This window comes from Ambystoma mexicanum, chromosome 4p (genome assembly GCF_040938575.1).
Source record: "Ambystoma mexicanum isolate Mex_15411 chromosome 4p, UKY_AmexF1_1, whole genome shotgun sequence".
In the NCBI taxonomy this organism is placed as follows: Eukaryota; Metazoa; Chordata; class Amphibia; order Caudata; family Ambystomatidae; genus Ambystoma; species Ambystoma mexicanum.
Window position 1 is genome coordinate 1190579203 of NC_090927.1, and position 22037 is coordinate 1190601239.

The 22037-nt window shown below is 50.4% G+C and overlaps 1 protein-coding gene across 1 annotated transcript in view; it reads left to right on the forward strand.

Moving 5' to 3' along the window:
- Positions 1-22037, forward strand: part of ANAPC1 (anaphase promoting complex subunit 1) — a 2053226-nt gene that overhangs the window by 1729408 nt on the left and 301781 nt on the right. Inside the window, exon 39 of the mRNA XM_069606837.1 lies at positions 3786-3903. Coding sequence (XP_069462938.1) covers positions 3786-3903 — 118 coding nt within the window. The remainder of the gene's footprint in view (positions 1-3785; positions 3904-22037) is intronic.

Here is a 22037-nt window from a genome sequence, read left to right on the forward strand (position 1 = left end):
GAAAAACATGATGAAAATAGATTACATGAATACAAATACTTAAATATAAATTTGAGATTTTATCATTTCATTACTTTGTTAGGAAAGTTTAGTTTAGCTTAATGTAATGAACCAGAAAAAGAGCAGCGTGCTTCACTCAGATGTGGAGTGTTGCATTATTAATTGTGCATCCTTTATTATGCACTCACAAACTTGTGAAATGTAATCTAATTTAGGAAGTTAGCTACTCCTTTTAGCTCTGCCCTACTGACTCTCACAGCTTGTCCAAGGAAAATGACAAATTGAAACAAATGTCTCTTCTGTTGATGGGAAATTGTAACTACTGCTATTTCTGCTTCTAAAATTCTGCACTTTTCTTATGGTTACTTTTAAGTGTTCTTAGTTGTGTTGGATAGTGTGCTGCCTGCCAACCCAAATCCACAAATTTTGAATCACAAAGAAGAGTAAATATTTCCCCTCACCATTGGAATTGTAAGCCATCTCAAATGTGAGAATAGGATAAATGCAAAGGTTATTGAGAGGAATGTTACCTACTCCTGTAGATTACATGTGATGGAAGACATGTGAAGGGTTTGTAACTGGTGGCCATTTCTGTTTGATTGCTTACTTGGTAAAGGATGCATTTTGTTTAAAGCCCTGAAGGGACTGTCACTTAAGACATCTAGGATCACCAAGACAAAGGATTGTCAACATACTGTCTTTATTTGGGGACAATGTACAAGTAGTAGACAACTTGAATACAAATTCCTAACAGCCTCACACGAAACGATGATCAGGATGGTCTTCTTCCAAGAATCTCTCCCACTGAGGCAGCTGGTTGGGCCTTTGGGCTACTTGGGCCAATGTCTGAATCTGTACAGTTCTTGGTGATTGCCTCACCTCCCCCTCTTGGTTGTTGCAAGCTTGCAGCCATTCCATAAGCTAGCCCTTGCCCCATAACTGACTCTGGCACCAAGACCTGCTGGTAGATAGGTCTGTGGACAGAAGGCAGTGATCAAGAGAGATCCCTGGGCCAGGTTGTGTATACCCTGGATAGGTTTCCCTTGTTATTACACCTCCCACCTTCTGCTCCTGCCAAGGCCTGACTTGGCCCACAGGCACGTTCCTATTCTAGCTGTCTCACCCCCTTCACTCTCTATCAGTTTTTGCTCGGCCTCACTTTCCTGCTACGTCCTACTCTCTTCATCTGAGGTGACTGGCTCGAAGTCACTACCGTGCCCTGATATCCACGACTCCGCCCGGCCCTGGGTTGTCACCACCTTCTCTGGGCCACTGGCTTCCACCATCTCTGTTTGGCTCCTGGCTCCCCTTCATACTCCTGAATCTGTCCTACTTCTGATTGTGCTACCTTCACTTAGCTCATCTCCGTTGTATTTTTGCCTTTCCCTTCATCTTCTTCCCTGCTGCCTCCTCATTCTGCTAGTTTTTGCCTTTAGATTTTACCGCCTCCATTGTGCTCTCCATTTCTGCAACTACCTCCCTCTTGTCTATTCCAATTCTCACCACCTACTGACTCCTCTGTACTACTGCCACCACCTCCTGCCATCACTCTCCACTACTCTTATTGCCACTGCCTCTTTCTATCTACTCTCCTTTTCTGATGTTTCAACCTCTATATGGTTTGTCTTTACTACTACCGCCACCACTTCCTGTCCGCTGTCCCCTAATAATATGAACACCTCATCCTGCTTTGAACTGCGGCCACATCTCTCCAGCCTCTTCCAGTTCTTAAAGCTCTTCTTCGGCCGCTGTTTTTCTGCTTCAGGCCTTTTTAATAAATGAGTCTTCTGCTCTTTTAACCCACACTCAACAACTGGGGGTGTTTGCATGTATACTGTGTTCCCTCCTTACCCTAGTTGGGCTTTGCACTGAGGAATTGCACCTGTAAGGGTTGATTCAGGGAGGGCTGGCTAAATTCCCTGAGATCACAAGGGGCTGCTTTGGGCTCAGGGGGTTGGACCAAGCATATCTGGATCAAGCCTATTTCTGGCTTGATTGCCATCTGGGAATTTAGATTTGCTGTATCCCAAGGCTGCCTGCACTGGGCTGAAGACTCCAGCGTTTCTAGCATGAGAATTACTGGTTGGAAACACACAGTACATTTTCCATATTGTTTGATTCACTATTATCATAGTGTCTGTCCATGTGGAACATGATACACTGTTTCCCAATCATAAGATTTGGTCGCCATTGGGAACATTGCTGTTGTACTGCAGTTTCTTGTGTTCTTTTCTCAAAATACAGGAAGTTTAAGGCTTGAAACATTGGGTCTGCAGGACTGCTGTTTGTTGTGGTTCCTTCGGACCTTCAAAGAATAGTCCTTGATCTTGCCAGGTGAACTGACAATAGTAGCACTGCCCTCCTTACATTTGCCAATCACGTGGAAAGGTTTTGCCTTTAAGGGATGGCCCTTCTTTCCAGCATCATACATTCGGGTCAATTATAAGTCGAGATGAGAGTTTGTCTCTAGGGCTCATTTTCCCTGGTGGGCCCGTGTGAAGGGCAGTCTGTGGTGAAGCAATGTGACTGTCCCGAGACATATGCTGGCAACCAAGACAAAGTGACTATACCGCAGGCACAACATGCACTAAATTGGCCTCCTGAGTCACCCCCTGGTGGTTTCGAAACCCAGATGGTATTTTTTGTTTTGTGTAAGACCTTACTGGGTGGTGAGTGGTTGATGATGGTTGGGAGTATAACTTGCCCTGCCTTCTGGACAATGGGCATTTCAAGTGAGCGGAGCTTGAATGGGTGGAGCTTAAACATGTGGTGTTAGAGTAACAGTTTGAATGTGCTAATCTTTAAATGGTAGCAGCCCCCCCCCAAACAACTGTTTAGTTTGGGGATAGGGGTACAAGAGAACATCCACCTGTTGAAACACCCATCATATAGTGCCCCACAAGATCTCTATAAATTATTTTTTTCTAGGCACAATAGGCTACTAGACCTCCTACTACTACATTTACCCGTCGCTCCTCAGATTAGCCTGATGCCTGGACGAGGTGTCCTAGGGACACCACAGGAATTCTCCAGCAAAAGGCTCAACTTTATTTGATGCAGTCTGAAACTAAACCTTCATGTAGTGATTTGTTGATCATATTTTGAAAGTTGGGACTGTAATGTATATTAAGAGACATTAAAAACAATTATTGGGCAAGATTGGAACCTGCATCTTTACAGTTGGCCAATTAGTGCACCTTGTTCCTAGTCAGGTGGAAGGTGACATTTAGAGAGTAGTGATATCAGAGTCGGGAAGGATCCCTCTTGCTTGCAGAATTTGCCTGAGAACACTTGTAGGATTTTCTTTATTTCTTTGTCTAAAGAGGTAATTAAGGTTGTAGGAGGGAGCAAGTCTGGCAATGCTTTTGGTGTATGTAGTAACATTGAGATCAGGGCCGTAGCATCTGTATTCCCATGGCACGAGGACTGGAGAGTATGGTTTACTTGCTGTGTTAAAGGTTCAAGCCTAACTATCTGATTGGATAGGGATTGCATGGATATGTGATGGAGGTATTTGAGGACATTGAGAATCTACAAGAAGATACTACAATCGCAAAGAAATGTTTACTCTAAAAACATTTTTGAAGAGTGAACTTACTGGTAATATAACAAACCGTCAGTCCAACCCTATATCAACCCTATATATAAGGCATTACTTATAACAGGCATATACTTGACTGTTTTATTCCCCATCTATATTAGAGCAGTGTTTGTATGAATGTTCAAGTTTCTGATAACTATGTGATGTATGACACTCCTGACATTTATTTTTATTTTTAAAAAAGGTATCATCTTCAGGCTTTACGTCACCTCTATGTGCTAGCTGCAGAACCAAGACTGTTGGTGCCAATGGACGTAGATGCAAACACTCCTTGCTATGTATTACTTGAGGTTACTTACCAGGTATCATTGTTTTTTCCCTCTGGGTTCTCTCAATAATGCTCAACCAAATGGAATTGTTTTTTTGGAATGTGAAAGAAAGAATTGCAGTGTTTTAGTGACTCTGAAATTTGAATGTACTAGGAATGCCCCTCATGTTATGAATTAAAACATACAATATTTCCTGGCAGGCTCAGTTCGATTTGTGTGGTCCGGGCATTCCGTGTAACGCGAACCTCAAAACTTTGCTTGGTATTCTTTGATTCTCTGCACTGTATTGTTACTAAATAGCAACTATTATAAAATTACCAATGGTAGGTGGCTTCACGTAGTGCGCAACTTCACACAGTTCTCTTCGATTCTCAGGGCTCTATTGGTTCTTAACAGTAACCATTAGAGAATGGGCAATAGCAGTAGGTTTTTATTTTACCTATTACGTTTGTGATGATCATTTAAGGTGCACAGGCCTGCCACTTTGCTAATGCTAGCATAAATGTGTGATTGATCTAGTGTGTTCAGTAGCAGGTTGCTACCTCTTTCACTGGCATCTACATGGCTGGCTTGGTTACCTAACAACAGCGACTACTACGCAACGCTTGAACTGCTGCTGCACCTCATGGCAGTGATGAGCATGATTCATGGCCAAGTGTAATTATCTTATTGTGTCCTTTCATTTGGGTGGTGGGTCCAACTTATACATTTTTGGAGTGCAGCTTGTAATTGAGTTATGTTGTCATGCTTCCACCTGGCCCTACCCCCACTTTTATAGAACTGCGAGGAGGGTGGCAGGGTCAACTTGTGTTTCTCTCATGTATTTGGGAGGTGGCTTGTTCTTGCATTCTGTTGTGAGGCTTTCACATGGTGGCGGCTGCAAGTCAAGTGGTGCTGGCTGCTGCTTTTATGGCAAATGCTTGCCCGGTGGTGTTGGTTGTGGCTGCAGTACCAGTGGTGGTTGCTGCCCAGCTCCAATTCTATGCTGGTGGCACTGGCACGTACACCTCTTCCTCATCCTGCTCACTGTCGGTGATGCAGACTCTGCTGACAGGCCCCTTTACTGGTGACGGAAGGTTAAGCCCTGTAAAGCATGCCTTCTTATCCTCTTGGCCAATGATGGTGGCTTCCTTGGAGTCTGATTCGGCGGTGGCAGCTGTTGGTCCGGCAGTGGCAGCTCCTGTTCTGGCAGTGGTGATGATAGCTTGCTAGTCTGCTGTTTGCGGTGGTGGCTGATGGTCCGGCCGTGATGGTGGTGACTGCTAGTCCAGCGGTGGCTGCTGGTCAGAACTCTGTGGTGGATGTTATCTTCTTCTGCTTCTGTACTGGTGATGGTTGGTGATGGTTGTCTGTGCTCCTCCACCTCATGCCCCTTGACTGGCGACAGAAGATTAAGAGCTGCAAAGTAGTTCTCCTCTTCATCTGGCTGACCAATGATGCTCTCCTCAGGATCAGATTTGGTGGTGATGGGGCGAAATGCAGACAGCGCTACTGAGCACGCAGGCATGCTTTAGCTGAATCCGACATCAGACAGTTGGAAGCTGAAGCTTTCATCTGCTACTGGCGTGACTCTGCTTTGAGGGAATATCAGGTCCTGCTCCCCCCCTCTCGTGGTTGTATGCTGCTCCCACTGCTGACAGCATATGGTGGGGATTCATCTCCTGTCGCCAACTAGGGCTGATGCCTCTGATGGTGCTGCTCCTGCTACTACTTGTCCTGATGGTGCTGGTGCTCCTCTCTCACACAGTAGAGGTGTTGTGGAAACTGAACGCAAGGCTCATTATTTATAGCCAAACGTGGTGCGCCACTTTTGCGTGTGTAGTGGACCGAATCATTCACATTACATGATATGATATGGCATTTATAATGCGCCTGTACACAGGTGTTTCTAGGCGCGACAAGTCAAGGAGGGCGAAACTAGGGAGGACAAAATAACGATCTTACTAGGACTTGTCATTCATATCGCACAAGTGCAGGGAAGAGGGAAGGGGAGAAGTGCCAGGGGGAACGGGAAGAGGTAAGTGCAGTTAACTCACAAGTGCAGCCAGCGGGTAGCTAATAAGTGCAGAGGGAAGGAACTGTAGGGCTGCAGATACAGACCCTTAAATGCCGTGGAGCCTGAAGGCAGTACAACGGCATCTGGCCATGCAGGAGCCTGGGCCGGTGTTCAGAGGGTGACTAGTTGACCAGTGTGCGGAGCAGTCAGGTGCATCAACAGGGGAGAGGAAGAGAGAAAGCGGAAGCAGAAAGGGAAGTCTTGAGTTGCTTCCAGAACCGGAGGTGGTTCTGCTCAAGTCTGAGAGGCAGGGAGGCTGTTCCAGAAGGAGGCCCCAGCCGAGGAGATAGATCTGCCCACAACTTTCTGCTTGGAGAAGCGTCTGACCCTCCGAGAATTGGAAGTGGCTGAGCGGAGAGTCCGAGAAGGAAGATGATTTGCAAGAGAATGTTGGAGGTAGAGCAGTCCCAGGCCCCATAAAGCCTTGTGGACAATGCAGGGGGTCTTTAAATTGATCCTGGCATCCACGGGGACCCAGTGAAGAGAATTCAGAGCTGGAGAGATACTATCTCTGGGCTTGAGGCCAAGGACAAATCTCGCTGTCCTTTTCTGGATAAGTTGTAAAGGTCGAAGAGTAGAGGCAGGAAGATTTAGAAAGAGGTTGTTGCAATAGTCCAGCCTAGAGAGGACCAGAGCTCTGGAGACAGTGAGCTTCGGGGGGGGAAAGTGAGACAAGGAAGAATACCTCTGAGGAGGTGTAGCTGATAGTTTGACTTCTTAGAGAATTCAGAGATGTGAAGAGAGAAGGAGAGGGCGGATTTGAAGATGACGCCAAGGTTCTCCAGCATGGGGTCTGGCATGGATTCACATGCTCATGAATATTCCCCGTCGTCAGGCTGGGAATCCTCGGTAAAGAAAAAACCAGTATCAGTTTCGTTTCTGATCTGTCTTTCGTAGTAATAACCAATCACTGGTCTCTGCGTCATACTGACCACAGCCAATGACTGCCCTCTACCTAAGCACCGCCTCTGGCAGCCATCTTCAGATTTTTACTGCACGTTCATGTGTTGGGATCCTCGTGCTATTGCTCTCGAGCGTTAGTGCTATTTTTTTCACGTTTTTTCTCAAAAACTTCGTTTTTTCGGTCTCCATCCGATCAACGGGGACCCGTGTCAGATTCGTCTGCGCCCCTCAAGGGTGAAGATTTCGTCGAGCTATGCTTTTGGAGGACTCCAGAAGTTTCTCAGGCCCGGTCATGGCCCAGGAGAAGGGAAGCTCGACGCCCGGAAAGCTGTTCAGGGTCTGCCCTGGGTGCCAGCTGCAGAACGTCTTCAAGGAGGACGAACACTCTTTTTGTCTTTACTGCCTACATGAGGACAAGACCCACGTGGAGAAGGACTGTGCGTTTTGCGGCAACATGTCGGAGCGGACCATGAAGGACCGCCATCAACGTCTCGCCAACTGGCTGGAAGGGAAGAGCCCGTCCGGCGAGAAGAAGAGGAAGAAATCCGAGCGGTCTTCTAAGACCTTTGAGGACGCCCCGGCGACGGGGGTCCAACATAAGGCCAAGCACCGCGAGTCCGCTGGCACCGGGAGCACCGAACGGTCGGGCTCTACGGGCGCCAGGCTGGGCGCACCCTCCCCGGCACCATCAACCACGAGCCAACGCTCTGGGTCGGGTAAGAGGAAGGCCGAGCACCCGGCGAGGCTCCTGGAGAGGCCCCGGTCGAGCTCGAAGGCGGAGGGGGAGCGAGGCAGTGTCCCCCCCTCAAGGATAAGGCGGTGAGCGCACCTAAGGTGGTGAAGGCCTTAATCCATCCGGCCAAGCCCTCTATCGAAACTGTCGCGGCGGCCCTGGCTCAGCCTGTGGAGGCTACACCAGCGTGGAAGAAGACCGGCCCGTCGGGATGGATCCCGACGCAGGTGACGACGACATGTCGAGGGTACCGACGGGGCCCCTGATCGCCCGTCGGATTCCCCTCTGCCAGCGCCGCGAGACAACTCGGCGGCCATTTTGTTGGCTATACAGTCCTTATGCTCAGAGATAAGGACGATACTACCGTTGCCGACGGAACCTCTCCCGTCGGGGGACCCAGAACCGGGACCTTCTGGTGTTCCCCCTACCAAGAAAAGAAGGATCCACCCTCCGCCTCCTTTTCAGCCGTCGCGCCCCTTACAGCCCTCCTCCCCGTCCACCCGAGGGGATGATACGGGGACTGACACGGCAGCGACGGGTACGGACGACGAGGTATACGACGAGGATGTACCGTCGTCGCCTCCCACCAGGGCTTCTCCGCCCGACGAGATTGGATCGTTCCACTCCATGATCACCAGGGCATCCGAGCTTTTCCAACTCTGCCCTGAGGAGAAGAAGGAGGAAGGTTTCCTTTATCAGCGGCGCGAGGCCAAGAGGAAGACGGTCCTCGCAGTGCCTCTATTGGACGACATTTGGGATGAGGGCCTCACCCTCCTCAAGAACCCTTCCACGACGCCAGCTAGAAGAGACCGGTACGAGAAAAAGTAACGGGTCCCGGACACGGCCCCCCTGTGCCTCCGGGCGCAGCCTACCCCGGACTCCGTCGTCTCCGCGGCGGCCAGGAAAAAAGCGGGGGGGGGGGTGCGGCCTCCACATCGACTTCCCCACCGGACGGCGAGGGAAACAAATTGGACGCTATGGGACGCAGAGTCATCTCGTCTGCAGCGACGACGATTAAAGCGGCCAACGCCTTGGCTATCGTGGCCCGCTACGACAGGGAGCTCTGGTACAAACTGGCTCCCCTGCTGGACTTCTTTCCGGACGACAAGAGGGCAGAGGCCCTGGAGATCCTGCAGGAAGGTGAGGTGGCTTCGGACCACGCCATTACCGTTGCGACGGACATCGCCGACACTGGGTTCCGCCAGTTGGGCAACAGCGTTTGCCTTAGGCGGCGTGGATGGCTCAAGGCTACGGACTTCCGTCAAGACGTTCAGACCAGAGTCCTGGACATGCCCTTCGATGGGAACAACCTGTTTGGGAAAACAGTGGACGATTCCCTTCAGGCCATTAAAGCGGACACCGAGACGGCCCGGGCCCTTGGAGTTCTGCAACAACGACGGACGCCCTTTCGGAGCAGCAGAGGCAAGGGCGCCTCCAAAGGTTCCGGCGGCGGTTTCTCCACCTACCATCAAGCGGCCCGCTCGTCGTCTCAGGAGGCCTACAGAGGACGAGGCAAGTCTGGCGGACCCCACCGTCATCGCCAAGGAGGTCAAGGCGGCAAAGCCTCGTCGAAGCAGGATTGAACCGGCCTTGGGGTCGGGCCCCCACCGAAGCACCCCGGTGGGAGGCCGGCTGGCGAGCTTCGTCAGCGTGTGGGAGTCCATCTCCACCGACCGTTGGGTGCTGGACGCCTTGGCCCGGGGCCACGTGCTCGAGTTTCAAAGAAGGTGTCCGCGCGTCCCCCCCGTGGCCAGGAAAGAACTTCACGTCCCTCAACTTCTCCTGGAGGTAAAGGCGATGCTCAGGAAGGGCGCCATCGAACTCGTCCCAAAGAGGCTTCGGGGCTCCGGAGTTTACTCGAGATACTTCCTCGTGAAGAAGAAGACGGGGGGATGGCGCCCCATCCTGGACCTGCGACGTCTGAACAAGTTCATCAAGGCGCAAAAGTTCCGGATGGTCACCCTCCAGCACGTCCTGGGTCAGCTGGAGGAAGGAGACTTCCTGTCGTCGTTGGATTTGAAGGATGCCTACTTCCATATTCCCATCCTAAAGGGGCACCGAAAATTCCTCAGGTTTGTGGTCCAAGGGCGTCATTACCAGTTCAAAGCCCTCCCCTTCGGACTACGGTCGGCACCCAGGGTGTTCACCAAGTGCCTCGCACCGGTGGCGGCGCAGCTGCGCCGCGAAGGGATCCACGTCTACCCCTACCTGGACGACTGGCTCATCCGAGCCAAGACGAGGGAGCTCGCCGTGGTTCACACGGCAAGGACCGTCCAACTTCTCACGGACTTGGGATACTCCGTGAACTACGCCAAATCCCACCTGGTACCCGCGCAAGACGCTCTGTTTCTGGGAGCGAGGCTCAACACAGTGTCCCTTCTGGCCTCCCCGTCGGAGGAGAGGACCAGGACCATCCTGGGCAAGGTGCAGCGGATGTTGGTGGCCGACGCGGCCAAGGTGAGGTCCATCAAGTCCCTCCTCGGAATGATGTCTTCCTGCATCTACCTCATTCCCATGTGCAGGCTCCGGATGCGCCCTTTGCAGGAGTTCCTGGACGCGCGCTGGATCCAAACGACGGGCAGCTTCGAGGAAAGGATCACACTCGACGAGAGTTTCCGACGAGCGATCCGTTGGTGGGGCACCCGCGCGCATCTGACAGTGGGCATGGACTTCCAGACCCCAGCCCACCAGGAGACAGTGACCACGGATGCCTCCCTGGAAGGGTGGGGAGCGCACACCGAAAATCTGCACGCAAGAGGCCTTTGGCCCCCGACGGAGAAATCCCTACATATCAACGTCCTGGAGCTCCGTGCAGTGTTTTGGGCCCTCAGGTCCTTCCTTCCGTCCCTCAAGGGCAAGGTGGTGAGGATCTTCACCGACAACACCACCACCATGTTTTACATCAGGAAACAGGGCGGAACCAGGTCCCCAGCACTGTCCAAGGAGAGGCGCAGGACCTGTGGCATTGGGCCGTCGCCCAAAGGATATTTCTGGTGCCGTTTCATCTGGCAGGGATAAAAAACACCATCGCCGACTCGCTCAGCAGGGAGCTGCGCTCGTGCCATGAGTGGGAGCTACGGCAGGATCTAGTGGATCGCCTCTTCCGACGGTGGGGCACACCCCAGATCGACCTGTTCGCGACGGCGACGAACTCCAAGTGCCTGAGGTTCGCCAGCAGGTTTCCCCAGGCGAGGAGCATGGGCGATGCTTTCTCGTTACCCTGGGAGGGCCTGTTCCTCTACGCGTTCCCTCCTTTGCCGCTGCTAATCCGGCTCGTCAACCAGCTCAAGAGGTCACGGTGCAGGATGATCCTCGTCGCACCTGCGTGGCCGAGGCAGATATGGTTCCCGGACCTTCTGGACTTGTCAGCGTCCCCGCCAATCAAGCTGCCGGTGGACGCGGATCTACTCTCCAGGGAAGGAGGCGCCATCCTCCACCACGACCCGAAATCGCTGAACTTGCAGGCCTGGCTCCTGCATCGCTAGAGTTTGGAGGATACGACATACCGGCCGACTGCAGAGAGGTTCTTGCAAAGGCCAGGGCGTCCTCGACTCTTAAATGCTACGGACACAAATGGAAGAGGTTCTCTGTCTGGTGCCACGCACAGAAGATTAACCCTCTACGGATTACGGCTCCCCAAGTACTGCGTACCTGCTGACGCTGGCCAAAGCTGGACTGGCACACGCGTCCATCAAGATTCATCTTGCTGCGATCTCCCGATACACCAGAACCACGGTGCGGACGTCCTTGTGGTCTCATCGTCTGGTGAAAGAGTTCATGAAGGGACTGTTCAGATCGTTCCCGCCGGTGAAGGCTCCGGCCCCGGCGTGGGAGCTCAACGTGGTGCTGTCCAAGCTCATGGGACCTCCGTTCGAGCCTCTGCACTCGGCTCCTTTGAAATTTCTGTCGGGGAAAACAGCGTTTCTTGTGGCCATCACCTCCGCACGACGAGTGGGGGAGATCCAGGCCCTTTCCTGCAAGGCCCCGTACTTGACTTTTCACGACACAAGGGTAGTGCTCAGGACGCACCCCTCCTTCATGCCCAAGGTACCGTTGGACTTCCATCTCAACGAACTCTTGGTGTTGCCTGTGTTCTTCCCGTCGCCTTCGTCGCCGGCTGAGAGGACTTTGCACTCGCTGGATGTGGCTAGAGCGCTGAAGTTCTATGTAGACCGCACAAAGTGTTTTTGGAAGACGTCACAACTCTTTGTGAACTTTGTACCTGTCAATCAGGGGAAGGCTCTCTCGAAGGCTTCCATTTCCAGATGGCTCTCCGGCTGTATCATGTACTGTCACCGGTTGGCAAACCGACCGCTGCCTGGCCGTCCGGGAGCCCATTCCACCAGAGCGATCGCAGCTACCACGGCGTTCCTATCTGGTGTGCCCCTGCTGGACATATGCAGGGCTGCTACGTGGAGGTCGACGCACACCTTCACGAAATTCTACTGCGTCGACCGGGATTCCAGGGAGGAGTCCAGGGTCGGCCAAGCAGTGCTGCGCAACCTGTTCGCCTGAGGTGAGCCTGGTGAGGAGGTAAGATGCTTAATGTTGAGTTTGATGTAATGCTTAATGTTGAGCCTTTGCCACCTCCCGTGGTTGTGCATGTGTGTACTGCTATGTATTCTTTATTCATGAGCATGTGAATCCATGCCAGACCCCATGCTGGAGAAGGAACAAGTTACTTACCTGTAACTGTTGTTCTCCAGCATGGGTCTGGCATGGATTCACATGCGAACCCTCCCGCCTACCCCTCTGCGGCTCTTCACTTGGTCATACTGCCACTTCACGTGCTTCCAAATCTGAAGATGGCTGCCAGAGGCGGTGCTTAGGTAAAGGGCAGTCATTGGCTGTGGTCAGTATGACGCAGAGACCAGTGATTGGTTATTACTACGAAAGACAGATCAGAAACGAAACTGATACTGGTTTTTTCTTTACCGAGGATTCCCAGCCTGACGACGGGGAATATTCATGAGCATGTGAATCCATGCCAGACCCATGCTGGAGAACAACAGTTACAGGTAAGTAACTTGTTCCTTCTTACCCTTGCAAGAAGGAGCAGGAAGAGGGCCCAGAGTGGGCGGCAAGAGAGAGAGAGGAAATCAGGGAGTGGTGTCCCAATCAGCATTAAGTCAGAGATCATTGGAGGCACACCATTCCTGAATTGCCGTCAGACAGTCTGGTACGAGAGAAGAAGCTGAGGTGGCTGAGGGGAGCTTGAAAGAGAGCAGAGTGTCATCTGCATAACATTGAACATTGGAGCAGAAAGTAGCGATGCGGTGGGCAAGAGGTGCCAGGTAGTGGTTGAAAAGCCAGGGAGAGAGGTTAGAGAGGTTAGACCCCCCTGGGGAACACCACAAGTAGAGAGAGAGCGAGATAGAAGAGAGGAAAGACCCCAGTTAGACCTGAGCGGGTTGGTTGGTGAAAAAGGAGGTCAACCAGGCTAGGGCCTGATCAGTAATACCAAGGTTGTTTGCGGAGATGATTGAGCAGGATGGCATGGTTGACTGTGTCAAAAGCAGAGGATAAAGAAGAATGAGGCCAGAAGGGAGATTACTCAAGGCTGGAGAGCAAGTCTTCACGGGTGTTCAGGAGAGCAGTTTCCGTGCTTCTGGCAATTCTGAAGCCAGACTGGTGGTCATGGAGGCAACCAACAGATTTAGTATGTAGATTAAGCTAGGAGATGGCCAGCTTTTCCAAGAGTTTGCCCAGGAAAAGAGTGTTTTGCACTAGCCGAAACAGAATTGTATTGTTGCATGCATGCATACATGCGAAAAGGAATTTTAAGGTTCATGCAAAGCAAGCCAATGCTGCATGCTCAAATACAAATTGCAGACCTGTGTTTGCCTAAGCGACAGTGGAACGCTTGATGTGTGTGTGCGAATGACACTGGCAATGCATGGCAAATGAAATGCAGACTTTTTTAGTACGATTTTTTGGGGGGGAAAGAGAAAGGGTACAAATGGGATGCACGAAAGCAGCACAATTCATAGTTCACAATCCATCTACAAAATGTGAAAATTCAGATGTATACAGCTGGTGGGACGGACTTGAAGTTGACAACTAACAATCCAGTTCATTGCTATATGTTGTTTTGCAGGGATTAATGCCAGTTTAACAAATGGTCAGTCACCTGTATTTTTTATAAATTCGGAAAATAAACCAGAAGTACAATCTGATTCAGTACCCCTCAAATGTATGTAAACTGACGATTAAATAACTAGGTTGTTCCAAAATGATCTAACCACCTTACATTCTCATGCTAAATGAATAAAGGTGCCCCTCAGTTGTCATTCATGATCACATCAAACATATGTAGCTTTTGAGGAGTAACATAGAATTGATGGAAAAACTTAAAGTGCAAAGTTTAAGTTTAACATTCACCGAGACATATCATAATAAATTACATTGTTGTCATCAGCCAACTATGTTGATAAGTATTTGTTCTATTTGCATCTAGTTTTTGTTATTGCCGATTCACAACACTCTGCTAAGGTTCAGTATAATGTGGAAATCCATCTCGAGCACCAAGACCATATACATTCCCTTTTATAATGCATTCACCCTTGGTTTTCGCGTAAACTTTGGGATCATCGTTCCCATAACCTATTTTTTTTGTATGTATGAAAGAGTGAATGTAGTCTTAAATGTGCACTTCTCAATTAATTGAGAATGATAAACATAGATTGCTAATGAATTCCTACCTCCAACGGATTTCTCATCTATGATAATCTACCCCTAGCGCAGCTTTTCTTCAGAAACATTTCCACTGCCAGGGGACCGCTCTGTCCGATGCCTATATGTGCCAAACATGATGTTGGCCCAGTACATATTGGGGTGCTGTGCCCCGTAACCTCAGTTCCTTTTTTTCCACACACACTGTTCACTAATTGGCAACACATTTGTCAAGAAAACTTGTTTTCTCTGCACCATGCTTAATCAGACGAAGGCCTCGGGCTTCAAGTCATGTGCGGTTGTGGTAGACAGATGTCGGTCTTGGATCCACAACAGATCTGTTTGTATTGCTTGTGCAAGGGGCACGACACCCAGGACCGCCAATCAAGCTAGTCCATGCACCCGAAAGCCCTGCGGAAATGGGTGGCAACAATCTTCACTTTCATCCTCAAGTCAAACGGTGAGGCCCTGCAATCTCAATGGAGGTTGCTCGGAGCACTGATCCGACGAGAGATCGTCCCCGTGCAAGGGAAAGGTTAAAATGAAGCACTAACTGAAGAGGACCTGCTCCCCGAGCAGATGTTCACACCACCATTATTCTTCTTTCTCAAAGAAGTGTAGCTACTACTCCAATGAAAGTTAACAGAGAAGGCGGCTCAGAAACTTCTTCCTACCCAAAGCCGCACCCTGGATTAATGGGAGCTTATTCATGCGAAGATTGTAGACCTTTTCGCCAATGTTCCAGCGGCTTCCGCCTATGTGCCTTCAGCTCCGGCGACAGCACTGTTGGCTTCTGCGCCAACAGACCACAGCGCATCTTCCACGACCAGCAGGTTGCCTGCTGGCAATGACTATCACACACCTATGACCTTGGGCCTGGATCCATGTAAAGCTGATGCTTCCCGGGTCTATCTTGCTCCACCTTTTGGGTGTTGTGGTCTCAGCACCATGCCCAGCTGAATCCTCTGCGAAGAAATTCGGTATCGAGTTATTCCATCGAATGACTATGCACCTAACAGCAAACCATTGAATTTCTTATTTCGTTGAATAAAATGTTATGGATCCACCGAAATGTAATGTTATGATTAGGGGTTAGATTAGGGTTAGGGTTGTGTTAGGGTTAGAGCTAGGGTTAGATTAGGGGTTACATTAGGGTATGGAATTCAATTGAAATGCACTTTTACATGTAAAAAGTAGCATTTCCATGCTTTTTTTGTAACTTTAAAACGTTACATGGTGCTATCCAGTGCTGAAATGTCAGCACTGGCCAGCTCCTTGTAACATTTTTAAGTATTGGGGGTGGGGGGGATCTAGAGGGGGGGGTCCGCCCCTGGCCCCCCCCAAGCCCCACACCCACCCCCCCAACCCTAGCCCTAGCCCTAATGTAACCCTTAAGCTAACCCTAGCCCCAACCCTAACCCTAATGTAACCATAAGATAAGCCTAGCCCCAAACCTAATGGGGCTAGGCTTAGTTTAGGGTTACATTGGGGTTAGGGTTAGCTTAATGGTTACATTAGGGCTAGGGCTAGGGTTGGTTGGTTGGTGGGTGGGCGTGGGGGTTGGCGGGGCCAGAGGGGGACGCCCCCCTACACACACCCCCACCCCCAATGCTTAAAAATGTTACAAGGAGCTGGCCAGTGTTGAAATTTCAGCACTGGATAGCACCATGTAACATTTTAAAGTTACAAAAAAAGCATGGAAATGCTACTTTTTACATGTAAAAAGTACCTTTCCATTGAAACCAGTCCATGTATATTGTCGATGGACTGATTTAGATGGAATTGCACTTTTACATGTAAAATACAGGTTGTCGATGCTTTGGCAGACAATGGTTTGTATTCGATGATTTAGTTTGTCGACTGTTTATTTTCGATGGGTATCACTATAAACCAGAAATTCTCTGGGAATATGCTCCTCTTCCACTGAAACCCTTTGTCGAGGATGTGTGATATCTAAGATGAGGTAAGATCATGTGCCCTTTGGGCGGGAACTCATGACTCCCAGAGAAGAGGGATTTCCCTAAGGAGTTCTTCGAGGAAGGTGATGATGTGCTGGGATTGGCCGAGGACCTAAATGTTGCCAGTGTCCTTGACACATCGCCTGAATTTGACATTTTGCCAAACCTCACCCCGTGTAAGCCTGAACCTCTGGCTTCCTTCTATAGAATGATAGCCAAGGTAGTTGATACATGGGGACTAGTCGCTCCGTCTGAGTCCAGAATCCACTACGAACTGTGTGACGAACTGGACGAGGGGCTTATGAAAAAGACACTCCTTCCCTTCAATGTGTCAGTGAAGTCCCTGGTGCTGGAGGTGTGGGAAAAGCCTGCATCGGCTACGGTTGTCAACAGGGTATTGGCAATGAAACATTGCAGGCGTCTTCAGACCCAGCATTTGTTGCCCCTCATGCATCGCCCGAGAGCCTGGTGTTTCAGCCACTAAGGCTAATGTCAAGTGTCCACCTTTTTGTCCCTTCCACCAGACAGGGAAAGTAAGAGGCTTGATGCCTGGGGAAGAAGTTCTTTGCTTCTGACAGTCTAGACCTCGGTCAAATGCCTGCCTCTTATTCTCTGGCAAAGTTCTCTTGGAGGAGATCAGCTTCTTTCAAAGAGCGGGATTGAGCTGGTACCGCGCTCTGAATGAGCCATGGGGTGGTATGCCGCCTTTTTTCTGGTGCTTAAGAAAGACTGGGGGCTTACGCACAATTCTGGATCTGCGGCTGCTGAACCTGTTCCTGCGCAAGGACACGTTCAAGATGGTCGCTCTAGCCCAAATCCTTCAAGCCCTCAATCTGCAGTTCTGGTTGGTCTCCTTAAACCTTCATGTACATTCGGAGGACAAAATAATGACCATGCACTACCTCAAAAGCAAGGTGAGTTGGGGTCCTTGCCTTTGTGCACAGTAACAATGCGACTGATTCTGGACTCTGGAGAACGGCTTCTCTGACAGCGGCTCATCTGGCCGGAAGACAGAATGTCATAGTGGATGCCTTGAGCAAACCGACTTCTGCCTCTCAAGAGTTTGAGTTCTGGAGTACATCTTCTCCTTTTAGGGAACTCGTCAAGTTGGACTTCTTCGTTTTCAGTGTCAACAGGAAATGCAAGTTGCTCTGCTCCAAGGAATTTCCTTGTCGGGGAGCTGTTGGGGATGTGCTGACGATTCTCAGGCCATTATGCCTGTTCGTAACCACGTTGATCCTGATCTCTCTGCGCCGGGCTTGGAGGTTGTGGAGGATGTGTTATCTGGAGTTTTTGGACATGTCCATCTGCTGTCAGGGCGTAGAAGGAGGAGACTAACAAGAAGGGGTCATTTTGTGGGCTATAAACCTTTGTGTAACTTAAGAAAACCTAACTCTCCCTGCTTCTAAGGGACTTGCCCTGCCTCAACTTAGTTAAAATTTGTGTGCAGTCAGAATGTCCGTCAAAAATAAATGTTCTCCAGCATGGAATAGCAGCACACATGAGGTAAACAAACCGCAAAGAACCCCACAAAAAGGTCTGTTGCATAGACCTACTGTTTCCACTGTCTGGGGACACCACGACAATATTTTATAATATATAAGGAAAACAGATCTAAATAACATTTGACAAAAAGAGGGGTGTATCACACATTGGCTATTTCATTAGAAAAAATATTTTTATTATAGAAAAGAGAGACATCATTCTCATAAATAACTGTGTTAAAAAATACACAGAATAAGAAAAACCCTAAACTCAGGTGTTTTAACAGGATGATTACGTACAGCACATAAATGTGCGGGCCATGCTGCGAAAAGGGGCAATAGAGTTAGTTCCCCAGCGGCTCTGGGGCTCCAGAGTTTATTCCAGATTCTATCTGGTCAGAAACAAGACAAGGGACTGGAGGCCCATCCTGGAGTTAAGACATCTGAACAAATTCCTAAAGTCCCAAAAGTTCAAGATGGTCATGTTGCAGCACGTGCTCGGCCAGCTGGAAAAAGGAGACTTTTTGAAGTTGTTCGACCTGGAGGACGCTTACTTCCACGTCCCCATTCACAAGAAACATCAGAAGTTTCTATGTTTCGTAGTGCAGGGGCACTGCTACCAGTTCAAGGCTCTATCTTTCGGCTTGAAGTCGCCCTCCAGTGTGTTCATATAATGCCTGGCACCGGTGGCTGCCCATCTGTCTTCGGGGCATACACGTATACCTGTACCAGGTCGACTGGCTCGTTCCCACCCGCTTGTGGGAGCTGGCCAACGGAAACGACAGTATGACTACTGACGGATTTGCGATTCTCCGTCAACTATCCGAAGTTCTGCTTAATGCTGTCACAGAATGCGTTGTTCCTAGGCCTCAGACTCAATATGGTGTCCTGCCTGGCGTCGCCCTCAGAGGAGAGGCTAGCAGCCATTCAAGGAAAGGTGCAACGGCTGTCGTCAGTGAACACGGCCACAGTGCAAGCCATCAAGCCTTTACTGGGCATGTCGTCCTGCATCTACCTCGTCCGGCTCTGCAGGTTGCAAATGCGACCCCTACAGGAATTCCTGGACACCTGCTGGATACAGGTGTCCAGAAGCTTCACAGACAAGATCTCTCAACAAGTTCTGTCGGGTGATAGGATGGTGGGGCATCCGCTCCAACATCGCTCAAGGCACAGGATTTCAGAACACCTCCCCCCACCAGGAGACGGTCGCCACAGATGCCTCCATGGAACGCTGTGGAGCGCAAACATGTCGTCTGCACGCCAGAGGCCTCTGGCTGCTGGAGGAGAAGGATCTTCCTATCAATATCAGCTACATTCAGTGTTATGGGTCCTCAAGTTGTTCCTACCATCTCTAAAAGGCAAGGTGGTGAGGATCCTCACGGACAACACCACCACTGTGTTCTACATTAGGAAGCAGGGGGGCACTTGATCCCCAGCGTTCTCAAAAGAAGCGCAGGATTTATGACACTGGGTTGTCGGACAGGGGATGTTCCTCTTTCCTCTCCACCTGATGGGAGTAAAGAACACCATTACGAACTTCCTCAGCAGGGAACTGTGCTCCTGCCACGAGTGGAAGCTTTGTCATGATCAGGTGGACTGCCTATTAGTCAAATGAGGCAGGCCGCAGATTGAACTATTTGCGACTGCAGTGAACTAAAAGTGCCAGAAGTTTGCCCGCAGACTCCACCAGCCTAGGAGCATGTAGGACACGTTCTCCTTCCCGTGGTAAGGGCTGTTTCTGTATGTGTTTCCTCCGTTCCTGCTCCGAGTCGTTAACACACTCAGACAGTGTCCATGCAAGATGATACTTATCGCGCCGGCGTGGCCGGGGCAGATTTGGTATACGGACCTTCTCAGCATCACGTCTGATCAAGCTACCAGAGGTTCCGGATCTTCTCACCAGAGAAAGAGATGGTCCTTCATCACGGCCCAGGATCGCTGGACCTGAAGGCTTGACTTCTGCAGCCCTAGAATTTGGAGGATATGAGTTACCTGCGGACTGCCAGGGAGTCGTCGACCTTGAAGTGCTACGGTCACAAGTGGAAGCTACTTGGTGTTGGTCTCAAAGATTACCCCTCCCAGGGTCACGGCCCTGCAAGTCCTTCCATACTTGCTGTCCAAGGCTGGACTGGCACATGCATCTATCAAGGTTCATCTGACGGCTATCTCCTCCTACACCAGGTCTCCAGGACAATCGTCACTGGTCACACCGACTTGTCAAGGAATTTCTCAAAGGACTTTTTCAATTTTTCCCGCTTGTGAAAGCTCCTGCCCTGGCGTGGGATCTCATTGTGGTTCTGACAAGGCTCATGGGGGCCCCCTACGAGCCTATGCATCAGGCACCACTCAAGTTACTCTCGTTGAAAACGGCTTTCCTTGTGGCCATCACCTCTGCCAGAAGTGTAGATGAGATACAGGCCCTATCCTGCAAGCAACCATACCTGACTTTCTACGAATCGAGGGTGGTGCTGCATGCGCACGCATCCTTCATGCCGAAGGTTCAGTCGGAATTCCACCTCAACAAGCCTTTGGTGTTACCTGTTTTTTTCCTGAAACCTTCATCGCCGGCGGAAAGCGTCTTGCACTCGCTGGACGTTCCTCGTGCCCTGATGTTCTACGTTACACACACAGAGTTTTCGCAAGACCTTGCAACTGTTTGTGAACTTTGGTACTGTGAATCATGGGAAAGCCTTGTCCAAGGTTACTCTCTGGCTGCATCATGGCACTGTCAACAGTTGGAGAACCGAACTCTGCCCGGCCGTCAGAGAGGCCACTCCACCAGAGCGATGGCTGCAACGTCGGTGTTCCTGTCTGGTGTGCCCCTGCTGGACATCTGCAGGGCTGCTACGTGGAGGTCCACGCACACCTTCATGAAGTTCTACTGCGTCGACAGGGATTCCTTCCAGGCAGGAGTACAGAGGCGCCCGGGCAGTGCTGTGCAGCCTGTTAGCTAGAGTTGAGTCTGTTCCAGGGGTAACTGTTGATTACTTGTTTTGAGCCTTCGCACCTCCCCTGGTTGTGTAATGCGTACTGCTGTGTATTCGTTATTCATGAGCATATGTATCCATGCCAGACCCTTTGCTGGATAAGGTTTAAGTTACTTACCTGTAACTATTGTTCTCCAGCATGGGTCTGAAACAGTTTTTTTTTTCACCGAGTATTCCCTGACTGGCGACTGGGAATATGCATGAGCATGTGAATCCATGCCAGATCCATGCTGGAGAACAATAGTTAAAGGTACTAACGAAAACCCTCTCGTGCCCGGGATGGGGCAGAGGGGCCTCTAGAGGCCAACAAGAAGCAACAGCGGCAGGGACGCCTGCGCCCTGTAAGCTGCTTTGATTTCCCCTCCCACGATGCACCGGTTGGTGGATGTTTGGCAGTGTATTGGCCCCAGTAGCAGGAGATAATCCCTTGATGCCTGGGCCCTGCAGTTGATTCAGTGAGGTTTGCCCTTTCTGAAGAGACTACTGGACAGACCCCCACCTCCACCAATCCAACCGGGATAGGAGCTCCAGGAAGAACTGAGAGAGGCCTCTTGTCGAAGGGTGCTGTGGAAGAGCTACCTCCCGAACAGAGAGGATCAGGCTGGTATTCCTGGTATTTCCTGGTAGCCAAGAAGGGCCCTAAACGAGTTTCTAAGGAAAGACAAATTCAGGATGGTGAACTTGAGAGAAATTCTCCACACCCTCGAATTTCACGACTGGCTGGTGTCGATATACCCGCAGGACGCTTATTTCCATGTGCCAATGCACCAAAAGCACAGGAAGTTCCTAAGTTTCTTCATTTGGTACAAGCACTATCAATTCAAAGTTCTGCCCACCAAGCTGATGCCAGTAGTTGCAGCTCACCTCAGGAGATCCATTGTCCATGTATTCCCGTATCTGGGCGACTGACTGATCCGGGGGAAGTCAGCAGGTTAAGTTTTGTCTCATTTGGAGGACAACTGCCTACTACTGCACCGGCTGGGCTTCTTACTCAACTTGAATTCCCACCTGACACCAGTTCAGCGGCTCCAGTTCATCAGAGAAATCCTAGACACTCTGGTAGGGAAAGCTTTTCCTCCCGTCGAGCGAGTCAGCAATATAGCCCAGATGGTGCATTAGTTTCAGTACCACGCCACCCTACCAGTGGCATCTTCCTCCACCTTTTGGGTCTCATGGCCACCTGTATTTTTCTAGTACCAGAGGCCAGGCTGCGTATGAGTGGCTACTGAGGGACCGTGGGCTCAGTAACTGGGAGCACTCACAGGTCACCTCTATGTCCAGCCGGGAAGTCTGCAAACTTAGCTGGTGGAACACACACAGCAATGTCATGGCAGGGGAACCCTTCTGGCCTCTTTGGCCTCAGGCCCGAGTGGG